This window comes from Narcine bancroftii, chromosome 14 (genome assembly GCF_036971445.1).
Source record: "Narcine bancroftii isolate sNarBan1 chromosome 14, sNarBan1.hap1, whole genome shotgun sequence".
Classification (NCBI taxonomy): Eukaryota; Metazoa; Chordata; class Chondrichthyes; order Torpediniformes; family Narcinidae; genus Narcine; species Narcine bancroftii.
In genome coordinates, this window is record NC_091482.1 from 43,984,850 (window position 1) to 44,007,394 (window position 22,545).

The 22,545-nt window shown below is 40.6% G+C and overlaps 1 protein-coding gene across 7 annotated transcripts in view; it reads right to left on the reverse strand.

Annotated features, from left to right (window-relative positions):
- Window positions 1-22,545, reverse strand: part of prtga (protogenin homolog a (Gallus gallus)) — a 232,761-nt gene that overhangs the window by 158,566 nt on the left and 51,650 nt on the right. For all 7 annotated transcript variants that reach the window (XM_069911024.1, XM_069911022.1, XM_069911023.1 and 4 more), the window contains one exon: window positions 19,184-19,486. In XM_069911024.1, coding sequence (XP_069767125.1) covers window positions 19,184-19,457 — 274 coding nt within the window. In that variant the 5' untranslated portion in view covers window positions 19,458-19,486. The remainder of the gene's footprint in view (window positions 1-19,183; window positions 19,487-22,545) is intronic.

Below are 22,545 nucleotides of genomic sequence, written 5' to 3' on the forward strand. Positions count from 1 at the left end.
TACTGGAAATAGATCGCCAAAAGAAAATGCTTAAATGCTTCAGATTTTATAACCTGTTTAGCAAAACAACTTGGCGTGGGGGGGATCTGAACTGCTTGTCCACATAATACATCAAGCTGTTTGCCAAGTCGATAGTATTAATAAGTGTAAATTACCCAGCTGGAAATGGGGAGAGAACAAAAATCCCCCCAAGTACAGACACTGGCAGTGAAGCTTTGTTAGAAGTCATGCACTGATGAAAAACAGGAGTAATGAGGCAATATCAAGTATCACATGATTATTGTTTTTGCTGTCAAAAACTCCAAAGACTGATAGTATACCCACTGGTCCAGAAACCAATTAAATTCTCAATGAATTTTGTCACTACTGGTGAAAATGAACATTTTATCATCTTTCAACTGCAAGTTGATTATCTGCAATACCCTGCTCCCTCACTTCAGATTAAACAAGCCTTCAGATGAGGGATAAACCTCATGACGAGATCCAACTCGACATATTTAGTGGATCAGGTTAAACTTCCATTTCCTATTACACCCACCTTGGCTTCAGTAGTAAATCTGTGGCCACACTGGAGCCTCATTCACACAGTTGCCTGCAGAAAGCTGCTTCCAGAGACGGTGGCTTCACTGTCAACTGCCCACTTTTGGCCATCGGTCAGGAGACTTCCATCTCATTAGACTTGCCAAACAAGGTGAAATTTCCCTTGTGTTGGTTAAATGTTTTATATCAGCTAGACTTCAAAATTAAAACAAACCCTCAACTAGGTTTACAATATTCCATGCTCCAGAATTGAGTTCTGAGAGCCTGGGATTCCTCGCACAACCCTAACACAAGGTTCTCTTACACGCTGAGCCTGTAAAAGTGATATTTACAGATCCACTTTTCAACACCGTCAAAGGACTCATTTCTGTGCTGCAATGATGGGAGAAGTAGGATGCGAGTTTCACCTTCCTGGTCTACACGAAGAACAGCAGTTCTAGAACTTCAAGTGTCAAAGAACAGCCGCTATCTACAGTGTGCAGGATCAGGATTCACCATCACATGGAAGGGTCTCTTCATGCTCCATTGAAACAGAGGAGACATTTGGTACAAACTCCTACCAGCGGTTCACAGCACAGCTCCAACAATACTCATCTCCATTCAGCATCATCCTATTATACACAAATCAATAAAGATAGAATAAAGTCCCATAATGTCTGTCCATGGTCTCATGCACTACCAGACAGAGATCACCCGTAAATTGGAGGATCAATACCTCACGTTCCGTTTAGGAACTCTCAACCAGATGGTATTAATGTCGACTTCTGTTTCCATTTGCCCCCCCCCCACCCACCTCCCAACTTTCCCTCTATCTCCTTTCCTCTAGCTCTCTCTCTCATTCCTTTTCTCTGTCTCTTTTCCCCAACACTGCTTCCGCAGAGCCAAAAACACACCTCTGTCACAAACAACTCCTAATTCTCACATTTACTCTCTCCCTTGTCCCATTCATATTCAATTAATACTTTTGTCTGTTGGTCCGTACTCTTCCTCTGCCCATTTCCACCCCCCCCCAACTTTTTAATCCAGGCACCTGCATGCATTTGACGCTTAGCTTGAAGAAGGGCTCAGGCCCCGAAACATCACTTGTATATCTTTACCTCTATGGATGCTGTAAGCAAGTCACGCAGAGTTCCTCCAGCATTTCTGTGTTTTTCTTTTTTTTTTCTTTGGCTTGGCTTCGCGGACGAAGATTTATGGAGGGGGTAAAATGTCCACGTCAGCTGCAGGCTCGTTGGTGGCTGACAAGTCCGATGCGGGACAGGCAGACACGGTTGCAGCGGTTGCAGTGGAAAATTGGTTGGTTGGGGTTGGGTGTTGGGTTTTTCCTCCTTTGCCTTTTGTCAGTGAGGTGGGCTCTGCGGTCTTCTTCAAAGGAGGTTGCTGCCCGCCAAACTGTGAGGCGCCAAGATGCACGGTTTGAGGTGATATCAGCCCACTGGCGGTGGTCAATGTGGCAGGCACCAAGAGATTTCTTTAGGCAGTCCTTGTACCTTTTCTTTGGTGCACCTCTGTCACGGTGGCCAGTGGAGAGCTCGCCATATAACACGATCTTGGGAAGGCAATGGTCCTCCATTCTGGAGACGTGACCCACCTAGCGCAGCTGGATCTTCAGCAGCGTGGACTCGATGCTTTTAATGCACCGTTAAAGAGCATCATTCATCAGTTAAGACACATTCTTAGAACCTTGTTTCGTGAAAGTTTAAAACTACCCATAATTTTGGCTAAATTTGGTTTCCAGCACTGGCCATCTCTCGCACTCCAGAAGTAAATTTCTGGAAAATTCTCTTGCAAAGTCATAAAGAAAACATTTGAAAATTACACTGAACCAGATAATCAACATTAATTCTCCTTCAGGCATTATTTTGGCCTCAATGACTACCGACCACCCTGGGGCATTGACATCCACCATTATGAAATGCTTCGAGCGTCTGGTGATGGAACGCATCAAGCTGTAAACCCAAACAAAAATAGGAACAAGATCTAAACATAAAGATAAAGAATGAAACATGGGAAAAGCTATGCTCCGGAACTAAGAAATACAATAAACATGAGGTTACGCATGATACAATATAATTGGTTACACAGGCTATACACCACGCCCCAAAAATTAAATAAATGGGACCCAACAATATCAGATAGGGGTTTTCGCTGTAAGAAGGAAATGGGAACAACAGTACATGCAATTTGGGCATGTGAGAAAGTGGAAAAGTTTTGGGAAGATCTAAATCAGGTATTAAATAAAATCACAAAAAGCAACATACCAAAAAATCCAGAGATCTTTTTTCTAAGTAATATAAGAAGTAAAGAATTTGGCCTCGATTTGGATGGAGCACAAAAAAGATTTATTATGATAGCCTTAGCTGTAGCAAAAAAATGTATTATGTCAACCTGGAAATTAGAAGATAGCCTGAGAATACAGCAATGGTACACAGAAATGAATAAATGTATTCCATTGGAAAAAAATGACATATAATTTAAGAAATAACATCACAGTATTCGAACAAATTTGGGAACCGTACATGGAACACAACAGAGAAGTCCTACCGCGGACCTCCACCACCTAAAATGACAGAAGGAGAAGAAGACGAAATGAACTGACCCAGTGTGTAAAAGTAGATGACACAATTTTCTTGTTTATTTTCATTGTGTGATGACATTGTTTAATGGGTTTAATGTATCAAATAGGTTGAACGTTGAGTGGGTGGGGAGTGGGGGTGAAGGAGGGAGGGAAGGGAGGGGGAAAAAGGGGAGAAAATGACACTGTGTATATTCAAGAAGGAAATGTTTGTGTGTATTTTGGTTCGTATGGTTCATAGAGTGAAAAATTAAAAATTAAAAAAAAATACACCTCCCAGAGACCTATATCAAATCGCTTCTAGAAGAAACCTTTCCACAGATGATACTGTACCCTTGTTGATTCACTCCCTCCAGGCCTACCTGGAGAATGATGCCTCATTGACTTCAGCTTGCCATGCAATACGATCATTCCCCAGAGGCTGGTGAAGCTGTCTTTGCTGGAACTCAACACCCCTCTCTGTAACTGGATTCTTGTCTTCCTCATGGAAAGGCCAGTCGGTCTGGGTCAGTAGCAGAAATATAGAGTACTGTCATGCTGAACATCGGCTCACCTCAGGGTTGTGTGGTCAACCCACACCTGTTCATGCTACTGATCCACAACTGCATTGCCAGATCCAGCTCTAACAGTCGTTGGCCTCATCAGCAACAACTGATGGAAAATCTTGTGAAATGGTGAGAGTGTAACAACCTGTCTCAACATGGACAAGACAAAAGAGATGATCATGGACTTCAGGAGGACCAGGGACGACCACCCTCCTCTACACATCAACAACTCTGAAATCGTAGAGAGCAGTAAGTTCTTTGGAGTTCACTTAACTAGTGGCCTATCGTGGACACTCATCTCCTCACTTGTCAGGAAGGCGCAACAATGACTGCACTTCCTGAGAAGACTAAAGTGGGCAAGGCTGCCGGCCTCCATTAAGTCAATCATCTTCAGGAGCTCCATCGAGTGTCCTGGTCGGCTGCATCAGTGCGCTAGAGTTGCGGCAGAGAAATGGATTGGAGGTCGTCAATCCACAGGACCAGCAGAGTGGCAGAGAGGATCACTGGAGTCTCCCTCCTCCCCATGATCTACCAGTATCATCTGAAGATGGTGCACAAAATCATGGAGGACCCCTTCCACCCTGCACACAGCATCTGTCACCTGCTCCCGTCAGGGAGAGGAGGATCAGAACCAGCACCACCAGGCTGACGAACAGCTTCTTCCCATGGGGAGTGTAGGAGTCAGAATTCACCGAATCACATTGTTTATTGTTGTTGACAGTAGTCGCAGGCGTCGGCGGCATCCCAGGATCCAGAAGCTTCTTCCAGTGCACATATGTTATTCGTAAGGGTTGTCGGTGCATGAGCTTCACACCGTTGGAGGTTAATTAGCCTGCGTTGACTGGTATGGCAGGATAGACGGGGGATGAGTAGGGCGTTATCACGGACATTCATTACCAAGTTAGCACAGACGTTATGTTATTACAATAGATGTTTGGTTACTACACTATTATAGATGTTATGAGTCCTTTTGGTTAATTAAGAAACTGTTTTAAAACTTATCTGGGCTTCATCATGAATTCCTCAAAACATTACAGTAACAGGCCCACTTAGTCTCTGAAGCAGCTTTTTATGGACAGTAGTTGCTACAGCCAGTGAGAATGCCAAATGACCAAAGGAACTGCTCTCACTAACCATCCAATACTCTCATAAGTACAAAACAATATTTATGTATTTGTACAGGTAAAATACTCGTCCTGCATGTGTATTGTCTGAACGTGTGTTGTGTCTGGTTGTGCGTCTACGTGTTTTGCACCGAGGACTGGAGAACGCTGTTTCATTGGGTTGTACTAGTACAATCAGGTGACAATAAACAATTTGGTTTTCTTCAGGTCTCACCTATATTTTCATGCAAGCTACCATGATACATGGGTCCAAAACGAAAATGAGAAAGGGCCACAAACAGATTTGATTTTTATACCAAGCAAATACTTAGTTATTACATTTTGAATAGCACCCAAGCATCAACCATTTCCTGTTTTAGGGCAGCACGATTTATGTAGCACCAGAAACTTGGGTTCAAATCCAGCGCTATCTGCAAGGAGCTCTACCCATGTCTGTATGGGTTTCCTCCCACCTTTCAAAACGTTCGGGGGTGTTGTAGGTTAATTGGGGTATTTGGCAGCACAGGCTCCATGCATCAGAAGGACTGATTACCCTGCTCTATACATAAATTTAAATTTTCATCCATTTCTTAGTCAGTGTGGAAAATTGTAACACTGGTTAAATTATGCTGACAAGGATGTGTGAAAACTCAAATGAAGTTTGTAAACTGGCATGGTGCAGTTGGGCCACATCTCTATCTCTGAGGGCGACGTCAGAACATCATTCAAGCGGGTGAACCCTTCCAGGGCATCAGGCCCTAATGGCATACCTGGCAGGGGACTGAAAATCTGCACCAGTGTGTTCATGGATATTTTCAGTCTCTCACTGCTGCAGTCAGAGGTTCCCACCTGCTTCAAAAAAGGCATTAGTCATCCCAGTACCCAAGAAGAGTAGAGTGGGCTGCCTCAATGACCAACGCCCATTTGCGCCAACTTCTACTGTGATGAAATGCTTCGAGAGGCTGGTCATGGCCAGAATTAACACATACCCAAGTAAAGATCTGGACCCCCTGCAATTTTCCTATTGTCACAATCACTCCACAGTAGATGCAATATTGCTGGCTCTCCACTCAGTTCTGCATCACCTCAAACAGCAATTCATACATACAGCTGCTCTTCATCGACTACAGCTCGGCCTTCAATACCATTATTTCCTCAGTGCTGGTCAAGAAGCTACAAGCTCTAGGCCTCTGTACCCCCCTCTGCAACTGGATCCTTGACTTTCTCGGAAGACCACAGTCAGTACGAAATGGAAACAACGTCACCTCCTCACTGATCATCAACACAGACGCATCCCAAGGATGCGTGCTGAGCCCACTGCTCTACTCATTATACACCCACGACTGTGCAGCCAAGCACAATTCCAATGCTACCTACAAGTTTATCGATGACACCACAGTTGTCGACAGAATCACAAACGGCAATGAGGAACCATACCAGGGAGATGATTGGGGACTTAGAGGAAGTCAGGGGAACACAATCCAGTCCTCAAGGGCTGAGTAATGGAGAGGGTCAAGAACTTAAAATTCATGGGTGTCAACATCTCTGAGGATCTATCCTGGAGCCTCCATGTTGATGCAATCACAAAGAAGGCTCACCAGGGGCTAAACTTTGAGGTATTTGAGGAGATTTGGTATGTCACCCAAGACTCAAACTTCTATAGGTGTACCGTGGAGATCATTCTTGCTGGTTGCATCACTGTCTGGTATGGAAGCAGTAAATCTCAGGACAAGAATAAACTCCAGAGGGTTGTTAGCTCAGCCTGAGATATCACAGGCATCAGAGTTCACTCTACTGAGGATATCTACATGAGGCGGTGTCTTTAAAAAGCAGCCTCGATCCTCAAAGACCCCCACCACCCAGGCCATGCCCTCTTCACTCTGCTACCATTGAGGAAAAGGTACAGGAGCCTAAAGACGAGCACTCAGCGGCACAAGGACAGCTTCTTCCCCACTGCCATCAGATTCCTGAATCATCAATGAACCACAAACTCTGCCTTACTTTTCGTGCACTAATTATTTTTGATAATGTTGCAAGATGGTTATAATATCGATGTTTGCACTAATGATGCTGTTGCAAAACACCAAATTTCATGACGTTCTGATTCTGAAAGGCTTGCTCTTGCAGTGTACGTAATATAAAGGCTGTTCTTTGGAAACAGTGCTGAAACTGGGTACTTCCTCTCTGCACAACTAGCACAGCCAATCCCCCCCAACCTTTTGAAATCTTCAAATCTGAAAAGGAAAAAGCTTTAAAGTTGTAGTTAACTGGATATCACCAGTTAAAGAGAGTGGCATAGCCTCAATTACTTTAAATATGCATTACAAACATTAACAAATTGAACCAAAGAGACAAATATTAGTTTCTTCATTCTGTAAAAGAGATTGTGGTTAAATATTTTCCACATCCCTTGTGGCAAAAGCAAGTATATGCCTGCGCTATTGGTCTGCACATTGTGCAATCTTAATGAATATCAAGAGGGAAACGTGTTTGGTGCCCATGCTTTGCTCCAAGCTTTCTTTTCCACCACAAAAGAACAGAGTTTCATATCCGCCAGACGACCAGAGAGATCAGACTTGGAATACAAGCAGGTTCTTCTGAGTCATCTTCACATTTAATCCAATAATTCAATTTACAAGGCAGTTACTAAATCAGTTTGCACTTCACGATCACAGCTGCTTTAAACTAAATTACATTGCACACACTAATAATATTTACATTATTCCAAACAATCCAGTCCAAACAAAAGGAATCAATCGGCACCTTGTGTTTCTGGTGTCAAATCAGTCCACTTTACAAGTTATTCAGCAATTCACCATCTTCCATCATTTTGCTGCTACATTTCACAGCGCAACACCTTTATCTGGACCAAAATAGAGCACGGCATTTAACAAGAGCACAATTCCAAAGGCAGCTCACAATTGCAACCCTATTTAATGAATCAAATTATTAAACAACCAGAAATTGTACTTTCCATTGTGAAATTTCACTGCCATTCTTTAAACAAATTTAGCTCCGATTTTCCTGCAATCTCAACAGTCCTTAAGCAACTTCGATAGCATAGCTACAACTCAATATCCTTTGCAATCTTCAATGACAACACTCCATTTTATAGGGACATTCAGCACTTACCTTTAAGCTCTTTGACAATATATAAACAGAAATATAACCCATCATTTTGTTTCGTTGCCATTGAAGTAAGCAATCTCAGTATGAAATGGTTCATTTAATTGACTCAAAGCAGGGTATTAGTCACCCTGGCCTATACTTATAATACAGGGAACTTGCACATTTTCCAAATTTCCTCTGTCCATAGGATTTCCCCTCCTCCCGAATAAAAAAGCCAAAGTTGCTTCAAAGATCTACAATAACCAGAGCACGTGTTTTCTACACATTTCCAAAATGAATAGTTCCAGATGCTCAAATTCATTTTACTCATTTCCCTTGAAAAATAAAATGGGTTTAGTTTCACATTATCATCCACAAACTATCAAACCACCACCCAACAGTACCAGAAGACCTTCGATCAAAATCAAACTATAATGTTTACAAATTCATCAAATGAGGTCACGTTAGTGAACTGGTCGGCTTTGTAAGGTGAAAATGACAAAGATCTGCATCCCAAAACACCACACATCACTATGGTGCAGCAAGTATACTCATAGCAATATTAATTTTAAATTTAGATATACAGCATGGTAATAGGCCATTTCAGTCCACGAGCCCATGCTGCCCAGTTACACCCAATTAACCTAACCCCCCCCACCAAAGTATGTTCCGAAGGTGGGAAGAAACCGAAAACCCACACAGACACAGGAGAACGTAGTAACTCCTTTACACACAGTGCAGGATTCAAATCCCGGTCCCAATCGCTGGCGCTGTAACAGCACGTGGCGCTGACCACGCACTAACAATGCCAAGTAAGCAGTTATATGTTGAAATCTACCTTATACACTCTGCTCCAGGCAACCATTTTCTCAATCCAAATGTCACCTCCTTTCACAATTAACAGATTGGGAAATAAATTACTGCTTTTCCCTTCACCCACATTTAAGTGGCCATCATTGTCTAAATTCCATTATTTAACATTTTATATTAATTTTATTCCAGTTTTACTGAAAACATTGCATCTCCTAAACATTTAAAATCAATGTACTGTATTTGAATTCCTCCTACAACTTTCCAGATTCTTTTTCCATTGGGGGGGCAGCTTGATTAGCCTGCCTATAATCAAGCTCTTAAATTATGAAGATCTGAGAATCCAAGCACAACAGAACCTGAGAACTAAAACTACTGCCTTTATTTAGGATCATCAGAACAGGTAAAGGGTGCAAGACACATCCTTTCCTCTGGTGTACAAAACAATTGGAACTGCCAAACCTCAGCAAGTTGCTGATCTGGCAATATGGCTGGAAGATTCAGCCCCAAACCCATTAACCACTTTGCCCACTCTGGATTTCTCAAGTACTTGCAAATTCCATTGGCTTTGAGACAGATTTCCCTGTAAAAACCCAGACAGGTTTATCCCCCATCAGTTTGAACATGAAGCATTTCCAAAATGAAAACAACTACTGCCCGTAATAGAATACAAAGAAGTTTATGCTAAAGAATTCAGTGATAACTAGATTACAATGAACAGTAACTAACTGCCATAATTTATTTTTCATGGAATGCCAGTTCAATATTTAGTGGTAATAGAATGAAGAGAACATTTTGCACAGTACTCACAAATAGAGCAGTCCAAGTAAAGTAGGTTATTTACCAGATAAGTAGAAAAGTCCACACCCACACGTTGCAAAAACATTCACACAGCATTGCCGACAAATGCTTTCATGACTGGTGCAAAGCAAAGCCAGTGCACAGAAGCTGCAACATTAATATGATATATCACCTTCATTTAATCAAAATAAAGAATTAAATTAATTAAAGAATCTCAGGAAAAATAATAAGCAAAGATAAAGAGTAAAAACACAATGCTGGAGAAACTCAGCTGGTCCAACAGTGAACTTTGTACAGCAAAGGTAACAGAACCAACGTTTTGGGCTTGAGCCCTTCATCAAGGGATGAACAAAATGTCAGAAGGCATCCGAACGCCCACCATTTTGTTCAGGTGCCCACTGACCTTTTTCCATGCCTTGATGAAGGGCTCAAGCCCTAAATATCGGTTATATATCTTTATTTTTGCTATATAAAAGACAATGTTTGACCTCATGAGTTGTTTTTACTTCAACTGCGTTGTCTGGAGGAGTGACGTGATGGAGTAGTGGCCGATCAGGAAAATAGGAAAAAAGTTAGGAAAAAGTAAAGCATAACAAAAATAAAATATAAGAAATAGAAGATAAAGATACAGAAAAGAGAAAGAAGATGGGTTCCAAGAAAGAGAAAGTAAAAACTACTGGAAAAAAAAGTAGAAAAGTCACCAGAGAAGAAAGAAGAAGGCCTTACCTTGACAAAGGAACAGGACGCTGCGGTGGCGAGGAGCGCCCGACCCTCGAGGTCAGTGCCTGCCCTGCGGAGTCACAACTCACCTGCTGGTGGACTACAAAAATGGCTCTCAGAGCCAAAAGTGCGCAGTGTGCAATCAAAGGAGAAAGAGGACACCAGCAGGAGGTGGGCTCAGCAGAGGAGCGGGCTGCCACAGCGCGAACAGCTGAGGGATGCCGGACACCAGGGCGCTCAGCTGGAGGACAAGGAAGGCAGCAGAAGAGTGAATGATGAAACAGACGTGGGAGATAGACGGAGGGATGACCGACAAGAAGATCAACGTCAGGAAGCACAACAGACAAGCTGCCCAGGAGGGGAGGACCAGCAACAAGAGGCCCAGCAAGAGGAGGCCCGACAAAGAGATACAAGCAGCTCATCAGGAAAAACAGAAGAGACACAGACACAAAGAAGAGAAGAAGAAACAAACACAGGTACAGACTCAGAAGAAGAGGAAGAAGACGACCAAGCTCTTCACAGAGAAATAGAAGGTAAAACTGATGGACAAAGAGAAATAAAAGGTAAAACTGATGGACAGAATATAGATAAAGTCTTTTTTGAAGAACAAATGAGATCACTAAAAGAATGGTCGTCATTGGAGTTTAATGCAATTAAAAGGAAAATGAAAAGGTTAGAACTGGTAATGACAGAAATAGGGAAAAGAGGAGAGAATGTGGAAGAGTGGGAAACGGCTATAGAAATGGAAGTAAATGACAAGAGAAAAATTGGAAGAAAGTGACATAAACATTAAAGTGACACAAGAGTTGGCTCAGAAAATTGATATGTTAGAAAATTATAGTAGGCGAAACAACAAAAAAAATAGTGGGCCTGAAGGAGGGTGAAGAAGGCACAGACATGAAGGAATTTATAAAAGGATGGATCCCGAAGGTCCTGGGAATGACAGAAATGCAGGAAGAAATGGAAAGAGAAAGGGCACACAGATCATTAGCTCTGAAACCACGAACACATCAAAAACCAAGATCCATCTTAATAAAATTTTTGAGATATACAACAAGAGAAAATATACTGGAACGGGCAAGGAATAAAGTTAGAGAAGACAATAAACCATTGGAATACAAGGGTCAAAAAATAATTTTTTTACCCAGACTTAAGTTTTGAACTCTTAATGAGGAGGAAGGAGTTTAATACTGCAAAATCAATTTTATGGAAAAAAGGTTACAAATTCATGTTAAGACATCCAGCCGTGCTTAAAATATTTATACCCGGGGAGCAAAACAGACTGTTCTTGGATCCAGAGAAAGCGCAAGAATTCGCAGAGCCTTTGCAGGACAGGAGAAGAAATGAAGATATGTAACAATGAAGAACGGCGATAAAGTATATATAAAGATATAAAAACAATGTATATGTAAAGAACTAAAGAGGGAAAAGAGAAGGGAAGGAAGGGAGTAGGGGAAAAAAGAGAGCTTTGTTATATGTGTTTAAAAAATCTGGAGAGGGCTGGGTGGAGGGGGAAGAACTGTCACTGCAAAATCAGTTGACGCTGCGAACAAAATTGCAACCCAAATGAAAAGGGGAGTTGTGGTTGCCCGCCGAGGAATATGGAGCAACTCAGAGGGGGGGTGGTGGGGGGAATTTTTGGGGTTAAGGTATTTAGGGGATGTGGGAACTGTGGGTGTCTTAAATGTGTTGTCATACATTAAGTGTAATAAGAGATAACTAAGAGATGAAAATGGGGAAAAGGGGGATGGAGATGGCAAAGAGGTGGAAAAGAGATGTATGCAAGATATAAGATGGCCATGTTGAACTATATGACTATAAACATTAATGGAATACATAACCAAATTAAAAGGAAGAGGCCAATAAATTTATTGAAGAAGGAAAAAAAATAGATATAGCATTTGTGCAGGAAACGCATCTAACTAAAGCGGAACATAACAAACTAAAGAGAGACTGGGTAGGACACGTAACGGCAGCATCATATAATTCAAAAGCTAGAGGTGTAGCCATAGTAGTTAACAAAAATGTACCATTCAAAATAGAGGAGGAAATAATAGATCCGGCAGGGAGGTATGTAATGATAAAGTGTCAGATATACTCAGAATTTTGGAATTTGCTCAATATATATGCACCTAATGAGGAGGATCAAAAGTTTATGCAGGAAATTTTTTTGAAGATTGCAGACACACAAGGAAATATATCGATAGGAGGGGATTTTAACCTTAATTTGGACCCAATGTGGGATAAAACTGGACAAAAGACGAGTAAAAAGAATAAAATAGTCAAATTTATGGTTAAATCAATGCAGGAAATGAAACTTATGGATATATGGAGGAGGCAACACCCAAGAGAGAAGGAATTTTCATATTATTCGAGTAGGCACAAAACTTACTCAAGGATTGATATGTTTTTGTTGTCGGCCCATATTCAAGGGAGAGTTAAGAAAACTGAGTATAAAGCTAGACTACTATCAGATCATTCACCCCTGTTATTAGCAATAGAACAGGAGGACAACCCACCAAGAACATATAGTTGGAGGTTAACCTCCATGCTACTTAATAGACAGGAATTTAGGGAGTTTATTGAACGCCAAATTAAAACATATTTTGAAATAATCACAGGATCAGTGAAAGACAAATCTATATTATGGGACGCAATGAAAGCCTTAATTAGAGGGCAGATAATAAGTTATGTGACTAAGATGAAAAAGGATTACAATCGGGAAATAGAGCAGTTGGAAAGGGAGATAGTAAGTACAGAAAAGGAATTAGTAAAAAGGGATGATATAACAAAAAGGAGAGAATTGGCGGACAAAAAAATTAAATACGAAACATTACAAACGTACAAGGTGGAGAAGAACATAATGAAAACAAAGCAAAAGTATTATGAACTGGGAGGAAAAAAAAACCAAAATATTAGCCTGGCAACTTAAAACAAGCTAAAAGAACGATACTGGCATCAAGGAAAAAGGACAAACAAATTACATAAAACCCAACAGTGATTAATGAAAATTTTAAGGAATTTTATGAACAATTGTATCAAACTGAGAACGAGGGGAAAGATGATAAAATAGAGGAATTTTTAGCTAAAATTGAACTGCCGAAATTGCAAGAGGAAAACAAACTGATAAAACCATTTGAAATAGAGGAAATACAGGATATATTAAAAAAGCTGCCGAACAATAAAACACCAGGAGAGGATGGATTCCCAATAAAATTTTATAAAACATTTAAAGAGTTATTCATTCCTCCTCTCCTGGAAGTAATGAACCAGATAGAAGAAACACAAAACTTGCCAGATTCATGTTAGACAGCAATAATTACAGTAATACCAAAGACGGGGAAGGACCCATTAACACCTGAATCATATAGACCAATATCTCAACTTAACTCAGACTATAAGATAATAGCGAAATTATTAGCAAACAGATTGGCTGATTGTGTAGCTAAAATAGTAAAACAAGATCAAACTGGATTTATTAAGAAAAGACGAACTGCGGATAATGTCTGTATACTCATTAATCTAATCCACGGAGTTCAAGGAAAAGAAACCAACTGTAGCTGTTGGTCTAGATGTAGTAAAAGCCTTCGACAGAGTAGAGTGGAACTACTTATTTAAAGTATTACAGAAGTTCAATCTACCAGAAAAATATATAAATTAAAGCATTGTATAATGGACCATTGGCAAAGGTAGCAGTAAATGGATATGTATCGAGTCACTTTAAATTAAGTAGGTCAACTAGACAGGGATGTCCACTATCCCCCTCATTGTTCGCCTTAGCAATAGAACCCTTGGCAGAATGGATAAGAATAGAAAATAAAATAAAAGGGATAAAAATAAAGGAGAAGGAGAATAAAATCAGCTAATTTGCAGATGACATCATAGTATACCTAACAGAACCAGAGGTATCTGTAAAAGAATTACATAAGAAATTGAAGGAATATGGAGAAATATCGGGGTACAAGATCAAAGCATATAAAAGTGAAGCGATGCCAATGAGTAATGCAGACTATACAGAATTTAAAAAAGAATCACCATTTAAATGGCAAACACAAGCAATCCGATACCTAGGGATCAGGTTAGATAATAACTTAAGCCACTTGTACAAACTAAATTATCAGCCGCTAATAAAGAAATTGCAGGAAAACTTAGATAACATTGGAAAGAATTACTGCTAACGTTGATAGAGAGGATAAACTGCATTAAAATTAATGTGTTCCCAAGGATACAATACTTATTTCAAACGTTACCAATTCCTTTAACAGAAAAATTCTTTAATGAAATTCTTGTGGAAAGGGAGAAATCCAAGGGTAGCGTTAGATAAATTAGCAGAGCGGTATAATCAAGGTGGTTTGCAGTTACCAAATTTTAGAAATTATTATAGAGCCGCACAATTAAGGTATTTATCAGATTTTTACCAGACAAGGGAAAAACCAGATTGGACCAAGATAGAACTAGATAAAATAGGGAAGAAGGTACCGACCGGAACATATACTTTATAAGTGGGATGAAAAGCTGGTGCAATATAAAACCAACCAGTGCTGCATCATTTACTTAATACATGGAAGGTCCACTTAGAAAGGAAAAAAACGAATTGTCAAATACCAAAATTATTATTGACGCAAAATCCGCTAATCCCTTTTACAATAGATAACCTTTCCTTTAAAGAACGGGAGAGAAAAGGAATCAAATGAATAGAAAATTGTTTTTTGGGAAATAATTTATTAACATTTGAACACTTGAAGTACAAATATGGAATAACTCATGGTACAATGTTTGTATTTCATCAACTGAAAGCTTATTTAAAGGATAAATTGGGAAACAGCTTGAGATTACCTGAAGGAAGCAGCTTTGAATATGTAATTACAGACACAATGATAATTAAGATTTATAACCAACATGTACATTAAGATGCAAGATAAGGAAAATGAAATAAACTATAAACCTAAGCAGAAGTGGGGAAAGGATCTAAACATAAAGATAAAAAATGAAGTATGGGAAAAGTTACGTTCTAGAACTATGAAGAATACAATAAACATAAGGTTACACATGATACAGTATAATTGGTTACACATGGGATATATTACTCCTCAAAAATTTTTTAAAAATGGGATTCAACATTATTGGATAGATGTTTTCGCTGTAAGGAGGAAATGGGAACAACATTACATGCAACTTGGGCTTGTACAAAAGTGAGTAAGTTTTGGGAAGAACTAAATCAGATACTAAATAAAATTACAAAAAATAACATACCAAAAAACCAGAGATAATTCTTTTAAGTAACTTAAGAAGTAGTGAAGTAGGCCTCAAATTGGATAAAGTGCAAAAAATATTCATTATTATAGCCTTAGCGATAGCAAAAAAAATGTATAATGTCAACTTGGAAAATGGAAGAGAGCATGAGAATATAGCAATGGTAAATGGAAATGAATAAATGTATTCCCACTGGAAAAAAATAACATGCAATTTAAAAAAATAAAGTCACAATGTTTGAACAAATGTGGGAACCAAACATGGAACATAACAGAGAGAACTTGCCTACGACCGACCGGAGAATGAAAATTATAAGAAGACAAAACGACTAGATTCAGTGTGTAATAAATAGATGACGCATTTTTCTTGTTTATTTTCCTTTGTGTGAAGATATTGTTTTATGGTTTTATTGTATTGTATATGTTGAATATTTATGAGTTTTGGAGGGGGGGTGGGTATAGAAGAGAGAGGGAAGGGCAAAAAAAAGGGAGAAAAGACCACTGTGTAAATTTAATGAGAAACGTTTGTACATATTTTGGTTGATATGGTTCATAGTGTGAAAAATTTTTAAAAATCAGTCATCGTGTTTTACAAGGATAAATAGAATGGTTTTAGAAAATAAAACTGCCCTTGTGTTTCTTGTATATAAATCAAATCTTGATTGTACTTTTCAAAAAAATTCAGAGTTAAGAAAATAACATTCCTTCAGCAAAAAGTACAAGTTGGCATTCATCATGTACAACTTAAGGAACTGGCCAATAGATAGATCTGAATTTTCTATATACTCTGAAATCAGCCACAATTGTTTTTAATAAAAACGAAGTCTCTTTCCTTCCAAGCATACTCCTTATCAGTAGCACATGGCTGTTCACTTTTCATCTCATTCAGACGCAAAGCAAGCCATTTGGGAACTTGATTATTCCAATGACATTTACCCCAGCTGGGTGCCTCAGCAAGAAGAGAACAGCAGCGAAAAATAACTTCCTATTGTCTCACAGCTACAAGAAGAAAATCCATTTTTAAAAGAATGCAATTGTCCCTCAATAGCTCTCATTTTCCCAACTTCCTGAACACAGACCTCCGTTCCTTTAAGAGAAATTTAAAATAAAGCAAAAAAAAAGTAAAATTCATCTGTGCATGGGTGAACAGCAAAAAGCAGAGCCTCAAGGGCTTCAGAGGGAGAAACTGTCCCTAAAGACCTGCTGTGATGTCCTTGTGTGATAAGGCTCCACAGTAACAAGCTATCCGATTCGCTGCATTCCTTAAGAACAATTCCTGGCAATCACAAACTTTGTGGAGGAACAAGATGAAAGCTACGGACAATGAGCAAGGGTCATCTGCTCTTTATCACAGGGCTAAACCTCATCCTGCATAGCCTCTAACCTTTTAACCCAAAGAATTCTTAATTTGCACATGAATAATCAATTTCAACCTCGGTGCAAGTAACAGCTTCTAACTTTGGAAAAAAGTGACACCTTCCTGTGTGTTCAGGTCGAACACTTCTTGGATGAACTAATTAAAAGTTTTAAATGCTTTTCCAGACATTACACATCTGTGATAAAGGATAACCTCACTGGCAAATGCTTTAAGAGAAAGCTGTCCCTGCACCTCACTGCTACTTTGGTTTGGAATGCACTCCCCTCCCCCAAATTAAAAGTTGCAATTTCACAGCTTTCTCCAAGAGGCTCCTGCATGAATTAAAGTTCGATTTTGTTAAGAGAATACCCTTATTTACAGATTTACTTCTGCATCACAAGTGTACATTTGCCACGATATTGATTTTTCACAGTCACACACAAATTGTTTTATACGGATTGATCAAGTTTATTGCATCTTTTTTCACCACAGCCTAAATAACAAGAGCTTTTACAGTGCAGTGATCAATAAATATATCAGCCAATTTATTTTAACTCCAACACTTGATAAATTTGATACTATGTCAAGCTTAAATAACTCAACATCAACTCAACGGTGTAAATAACTGCAGCCTGAGAAAATTAGGCTTGTCATCAAAACCAACACGAGCCAATAACCTGATTGAGATCAGCCAACCAGGTCTTCCCTGACATAATTTATCATTTACAGTAAAGAATGTTAAGCATTTTATGAGACAATCACAAAATTATTAAGAAACACATCTTTAAAATCATATGTGCCAATAGTTTGCAACTGAACACCAGAACTGAATTTCAGTTCATTTTTTTATATAAATAGTTCATTTTTTTTACCTATAGTAAATGTGTTCTAAGTGTAAATTCATAAGACGACATTATTAGCAAGATTCACAACTTTAGATATCTTTGTATGACCATTTCTCCTCCTGTGTTAAAACTTTCATTTGCCTGGAGGTGCCACTGAGTAATTACACAACGAACCTCATCTGCTCACACCAGATCCAAATGTTTTATCATAATTCTCAAATGATTTTGTGAAATGTTTACAATTTTCCATTTTTGGTTTATTCACATATCTGATTATATAGAACACAAGATCCAAGAGTCTATCAAGACTCCAACACAAAGCAGAGTGGAAACTTGCCTTGATAAATGAGAGGCAAATGCTAAATTTTTTGAACAGGATTTAAGATTCAACACATTTCAAAACTTGGATAATCTGAATAAATAAAAATCACTTTGGGTACATGGTCCATACTATGGGTCATAGTCATTGAAAGTGGTGACACAGGTAGACAATGTGATGAAGAGGCCATTTGCAAAGTTGCCTTCATTAATCAGGAACTGGAGCATCACATTACAACTGTTCAAGACATGGGTAGGACCACACAGAGCACAGATCTGGTCACCCAGGTTTAGGAAGGATGGCATTTATTTGAAAGGGTGCAAAATCAATTTAAGAAATATTACCAGGACTGGTGGGTATAAGGTAAGGCTAGATAGCCTTGGACTGCCGTATGTTCTCTGTGGTGAGGAAGGGATTACTTATGATAAAAACATTAAGAACCACTGTTACAGAGGTTTACATTGTCATAAGGGGCAAAGACAAGGTAAATGATCTTTTTAACCTGGGTATGAGTTAAAAGTAAAGGGCATAGATTTAAGGTGAAGGGGACAGATTTAAAAGAGACCTGAGGGGCACCTCCTTCACAGAGAGGGAGGTTGGTATGCGAAACAAGCTGCCAGACACAGGCACTAATGCAATGCTTTAAAAAACATTTGAAGTTACATGGATAGGAAATCTTTCTAGGGATATGGACCAAATGCAGGTTGAGGCTCGATAGATGAAGATTTTGGGACAAAAGGCCTGTTACATTACATCACAAATCGCTTGTTTCATCATATGGGTCAACGAAGCAAGACAATTTTCCTTAAATTCATTTCAAGTGATATTATCTTTATAATCCATCATTTTTACTTCAATTGACAAACCAGCTTTTCCAGTGCAGCGTGTCTGTGTGTGTCTGCACATGAATGGGAGATGTACATAATAGCTCAATTAGGATGTTTTTCAATGAGATAAGAGTTTATTATCAGACCCACAAGAACAGATACATTGAAATTCTTGCTTGCTGCAGTTAATCAAGTGCACACAAGACATACCAGCTACAGTAATATGAACACCACAATATCCCAAGACTGTAATAGATTAATATAAATGGGCAATAAATATTCTTTGCAGTTAGTGCGAGAAAAAAATGGGCTGTAGTTCAGACAAATCTTCTGGTGGTCCCAGAGCAGTTTAATTAGTAAAATCTTTAAAAAAGTACTTACTGGCCACAGAGAGATGGGATTTCTGACTCAGAATGGCTCCATATTTATTTTGGGCTAAACATTCATAGCAGCCTTCATCAGATCTCTCCCCCCTCCGATGTTCAACCTCAGTGATGTACAGCGATCCATTTGATAAAACGTATGTCCGTTCACTATCCACCAACTTCTGTCCATTTTTTAGCCACACAATGGTAATTGGAAGTTCTCCATGGGCCTGGCAATCCAGAACCACAGGCTCTTTCCGCAGAGCGACCACATCATGGGGTTCCCTCATGAAAAAAAGCTCAGTGAAACACCAAATACCTAGAAAACACAAATCAAATCCCTTTATCGGCAAAAAGACCAGCTTGTCAAAGTATTAATCTTTATTGTCCTTGATATGTAAAATAATTTTCACCATACATCCACAAATCAATTCATGCTGGTACATTAAAACTACAGGAGGAAAATTAAACATGGCAAATGGTTTGGGGTCGTTTGATAAATTGTGTAGATTGCTGTCAGATATTAGGGATTAGGTTTTGGGATTAATCTGATGAATGGGAATCCATTTGCCAATTCATACACTGAAGGATATGTAATGGTCTGCCCTAATTCTCCTTCTCTTAGATCAGTGGTTCTCAACCTTCCCCCTTCTCCTCCCTCCACTCACATACCACTTTAAGTAATCACTGACGAACCACAGAGCACTAAAGCCAATGGTGATGTGCAGTTGGTAAGGGATTACTCAAGGTGCTATGTGAGTGGAAAAAAAATTGAAAACTACTGCCCTAGATCCTCCAATTCTGAAACATTTTGCCCCCAATTTTAATCTAACCAATTACCATGAGAAAAAGGTTATCGTACCATTTAGAACTAAATTCTCATTTTATCTCCATCACAACAATGAGATCCCATGCTTGGTCACCCCACCCAAAAGTCTCTTGCTGAATAACGTTTTTACTGATGACAAATGTCAAAAATGTTACTCATGAAAACTATCCCTGAAAGTTTGTCCATCTTATAATCACCACACAAGTGGCACACGCTTCCTCAGTTTTTATTCTCCTCTTTCCTTACTCCTCCCTATTCCAAAATATTATGATTAATTTGAGTATTTAATGGACATTTTGCCATGCCAGATCAGGAACCGAGTTATTTCAGTAAACAGACACAAAGTTTCTGCATGTTTTATAGAGCTAAAAAATTTGGTGAACTCCCCTCCTTCTCCATTCTCACCCCCTCCTCCTCCCCCCCCCCACCCAAAGCTTTACAAGTTTTGTAAATCCTTCCAAATCCTCGGGGTGGGGAATTTTGACTTGGAATATGAAGCTCTGCTTCCCTTACCACAGATACATTCTGACCCACTGATTATATTGTAAAGCTTCAGGGGGAGGGGGAGGGGGTGAGAGTGGGGAAGGAGAGGAGTTCACCAAGTGTTTTAGCTCTACAGAAACATGCAGAAACTTTGTGCCTGTTTATTGAAATAACTCGATTCATGATCTGCCATGGCAAAATGTCCATTAAATACTCAAGATGATCACAATATTATGAAGGCTGAGACTGTGAGTTCCTCCAGCATTTCGGAACTTTTATATGCAACAGTAAAACCTCGTTAGAACGCGGTAGTTGGGGTCCAAGATTTCATACCGCGTTCCAGCCGAGTCGTGGAACAGATGCCTATATGTCAATCAAACCCAAATATTAACAGTTTTCGAAGGATCCGCTCTCTAGAACTAACAATTTCAATGAAAAAAAAAAGCAAGTGCATTCTTTTAATATTGGGATTCTGAATTTTAATCAACTTATTCGCAAAGTTTGGGGTCCACAGACACCCGCACTATAAGTGATTCCGCGGATTAATGAATCGCGCTCCAACGAGGTTTCACTGTATTCTGCTGTATCATCTCAGGCCTCAATTCTTAGATCTTCCAAGATCCAACATCACTGGGTTCAATAAATTAAAACTTACTATTCAATTTTTTTTTAAATATTCAAATTTGGACAAATGGGATACCTGTATTTTTAAATTGAGACATCTAATTTTAATGATCACAAATGCATGCATTTGGTAAGCCTGTAAGCTTTGAGATAGGACGTTGGAAGGAACTCGCTTGGACCAAAAGCCAGGCAACAAAAGACAATCCAGAGATGGATGCAAACTCGCGGCAGGGCGCACCGCAGTGGCGGTCACCTCTCCCTGAGCTGTTAGATGGGGCCAGGGAACTCCGTTCAAATCCGAATTAAGAGGCCGGCACTCTTGTAAAAACGTGCTATTATTTTGATTCTAAACACCAAGTGGATCCAGCCGAGGTTCCCATCTGAAGTCGCCACCGGTTGCCATACAGGCACGACCTGGCACAAGATGTTCGCTAATTTTACAAGCTTGTCAAAAAGGAGCCCGAACAGGCGAGGTCGTAAAAGTCGGGTTTTACGAGAAATCATTCACAACGGCTTTCAATGAGCCCTCGCTGCCTTTTCGGACCCTTTCTCAGCGAAATGTCGACGAACCACGTGGAGGGGGAACTGCCCCGGCCACAGTCCCGGGGAACAACAAGCAGGCGGGCGGCGCCGATCCCCCCACCGACGCTCCCTGTTAAAACTAAACCAGCGCACTTTTCCCCAACCGCGGCTGCTGCAGCCGGACCCGGCGCAGGGATCGACCTGTCGGGGAACTGGGGTCCGGGAAGAAAACCATCCCGCCAAGGGAGGGCGTTTACATCGGGACAGCGGTTGGTGGGCAAGAGCAATTCCCCCATCCCCCCCTTTCTCCCTCCTTCCACCCATCCCCCTCCCCTTTCTCCCCCCTTCCACCCATCCTCCTCCCCTTTCTCCCCCCTTCCACCCATCCTCCTCCCCCTTTCTCCCCCCTTCCACCCCATCCTCCTCCCCTTTCTCCCCCTTCCACCCACCCACCTCCCCTTTCTCCCCCTTCCACCCACCCACCTCCCCTTTCTCCCCCCTTCCACCCACCTCCCCTTTCTCCCCCCTTCCACCCACCTCCCCTTTCTCCCCCCTTCCACCCACCTCCCCTTTCTCCCCCCTTCCACCCACCCTCCTCCCCCCTTCCACCCATCCTCCTCCCCCCTTCCACCCATCCTCCTCCCCCCTTCCACCCATCCTCCTCCCCCCTTCCACCCATCCTCCTCCCCCCTTCCACCCATCCTCCTCCCCCCTTCCACCCATCCTCCTCCCCCCTTCCACCCATCCTCCTCCCCCCTTCCACCCATCCTCCTCCCCCCTTCCACCCATCCTCCTTCCCCCCCATCTCCTCCTCCCCCCACCCCGGAAATCAGCGATATAAATGACCCTTCCATTCGGGACAACATAACGCGACAAGTCACACGGCGCCGCTGGAAGGGGAGACCCTCCCCCCCTTCCTT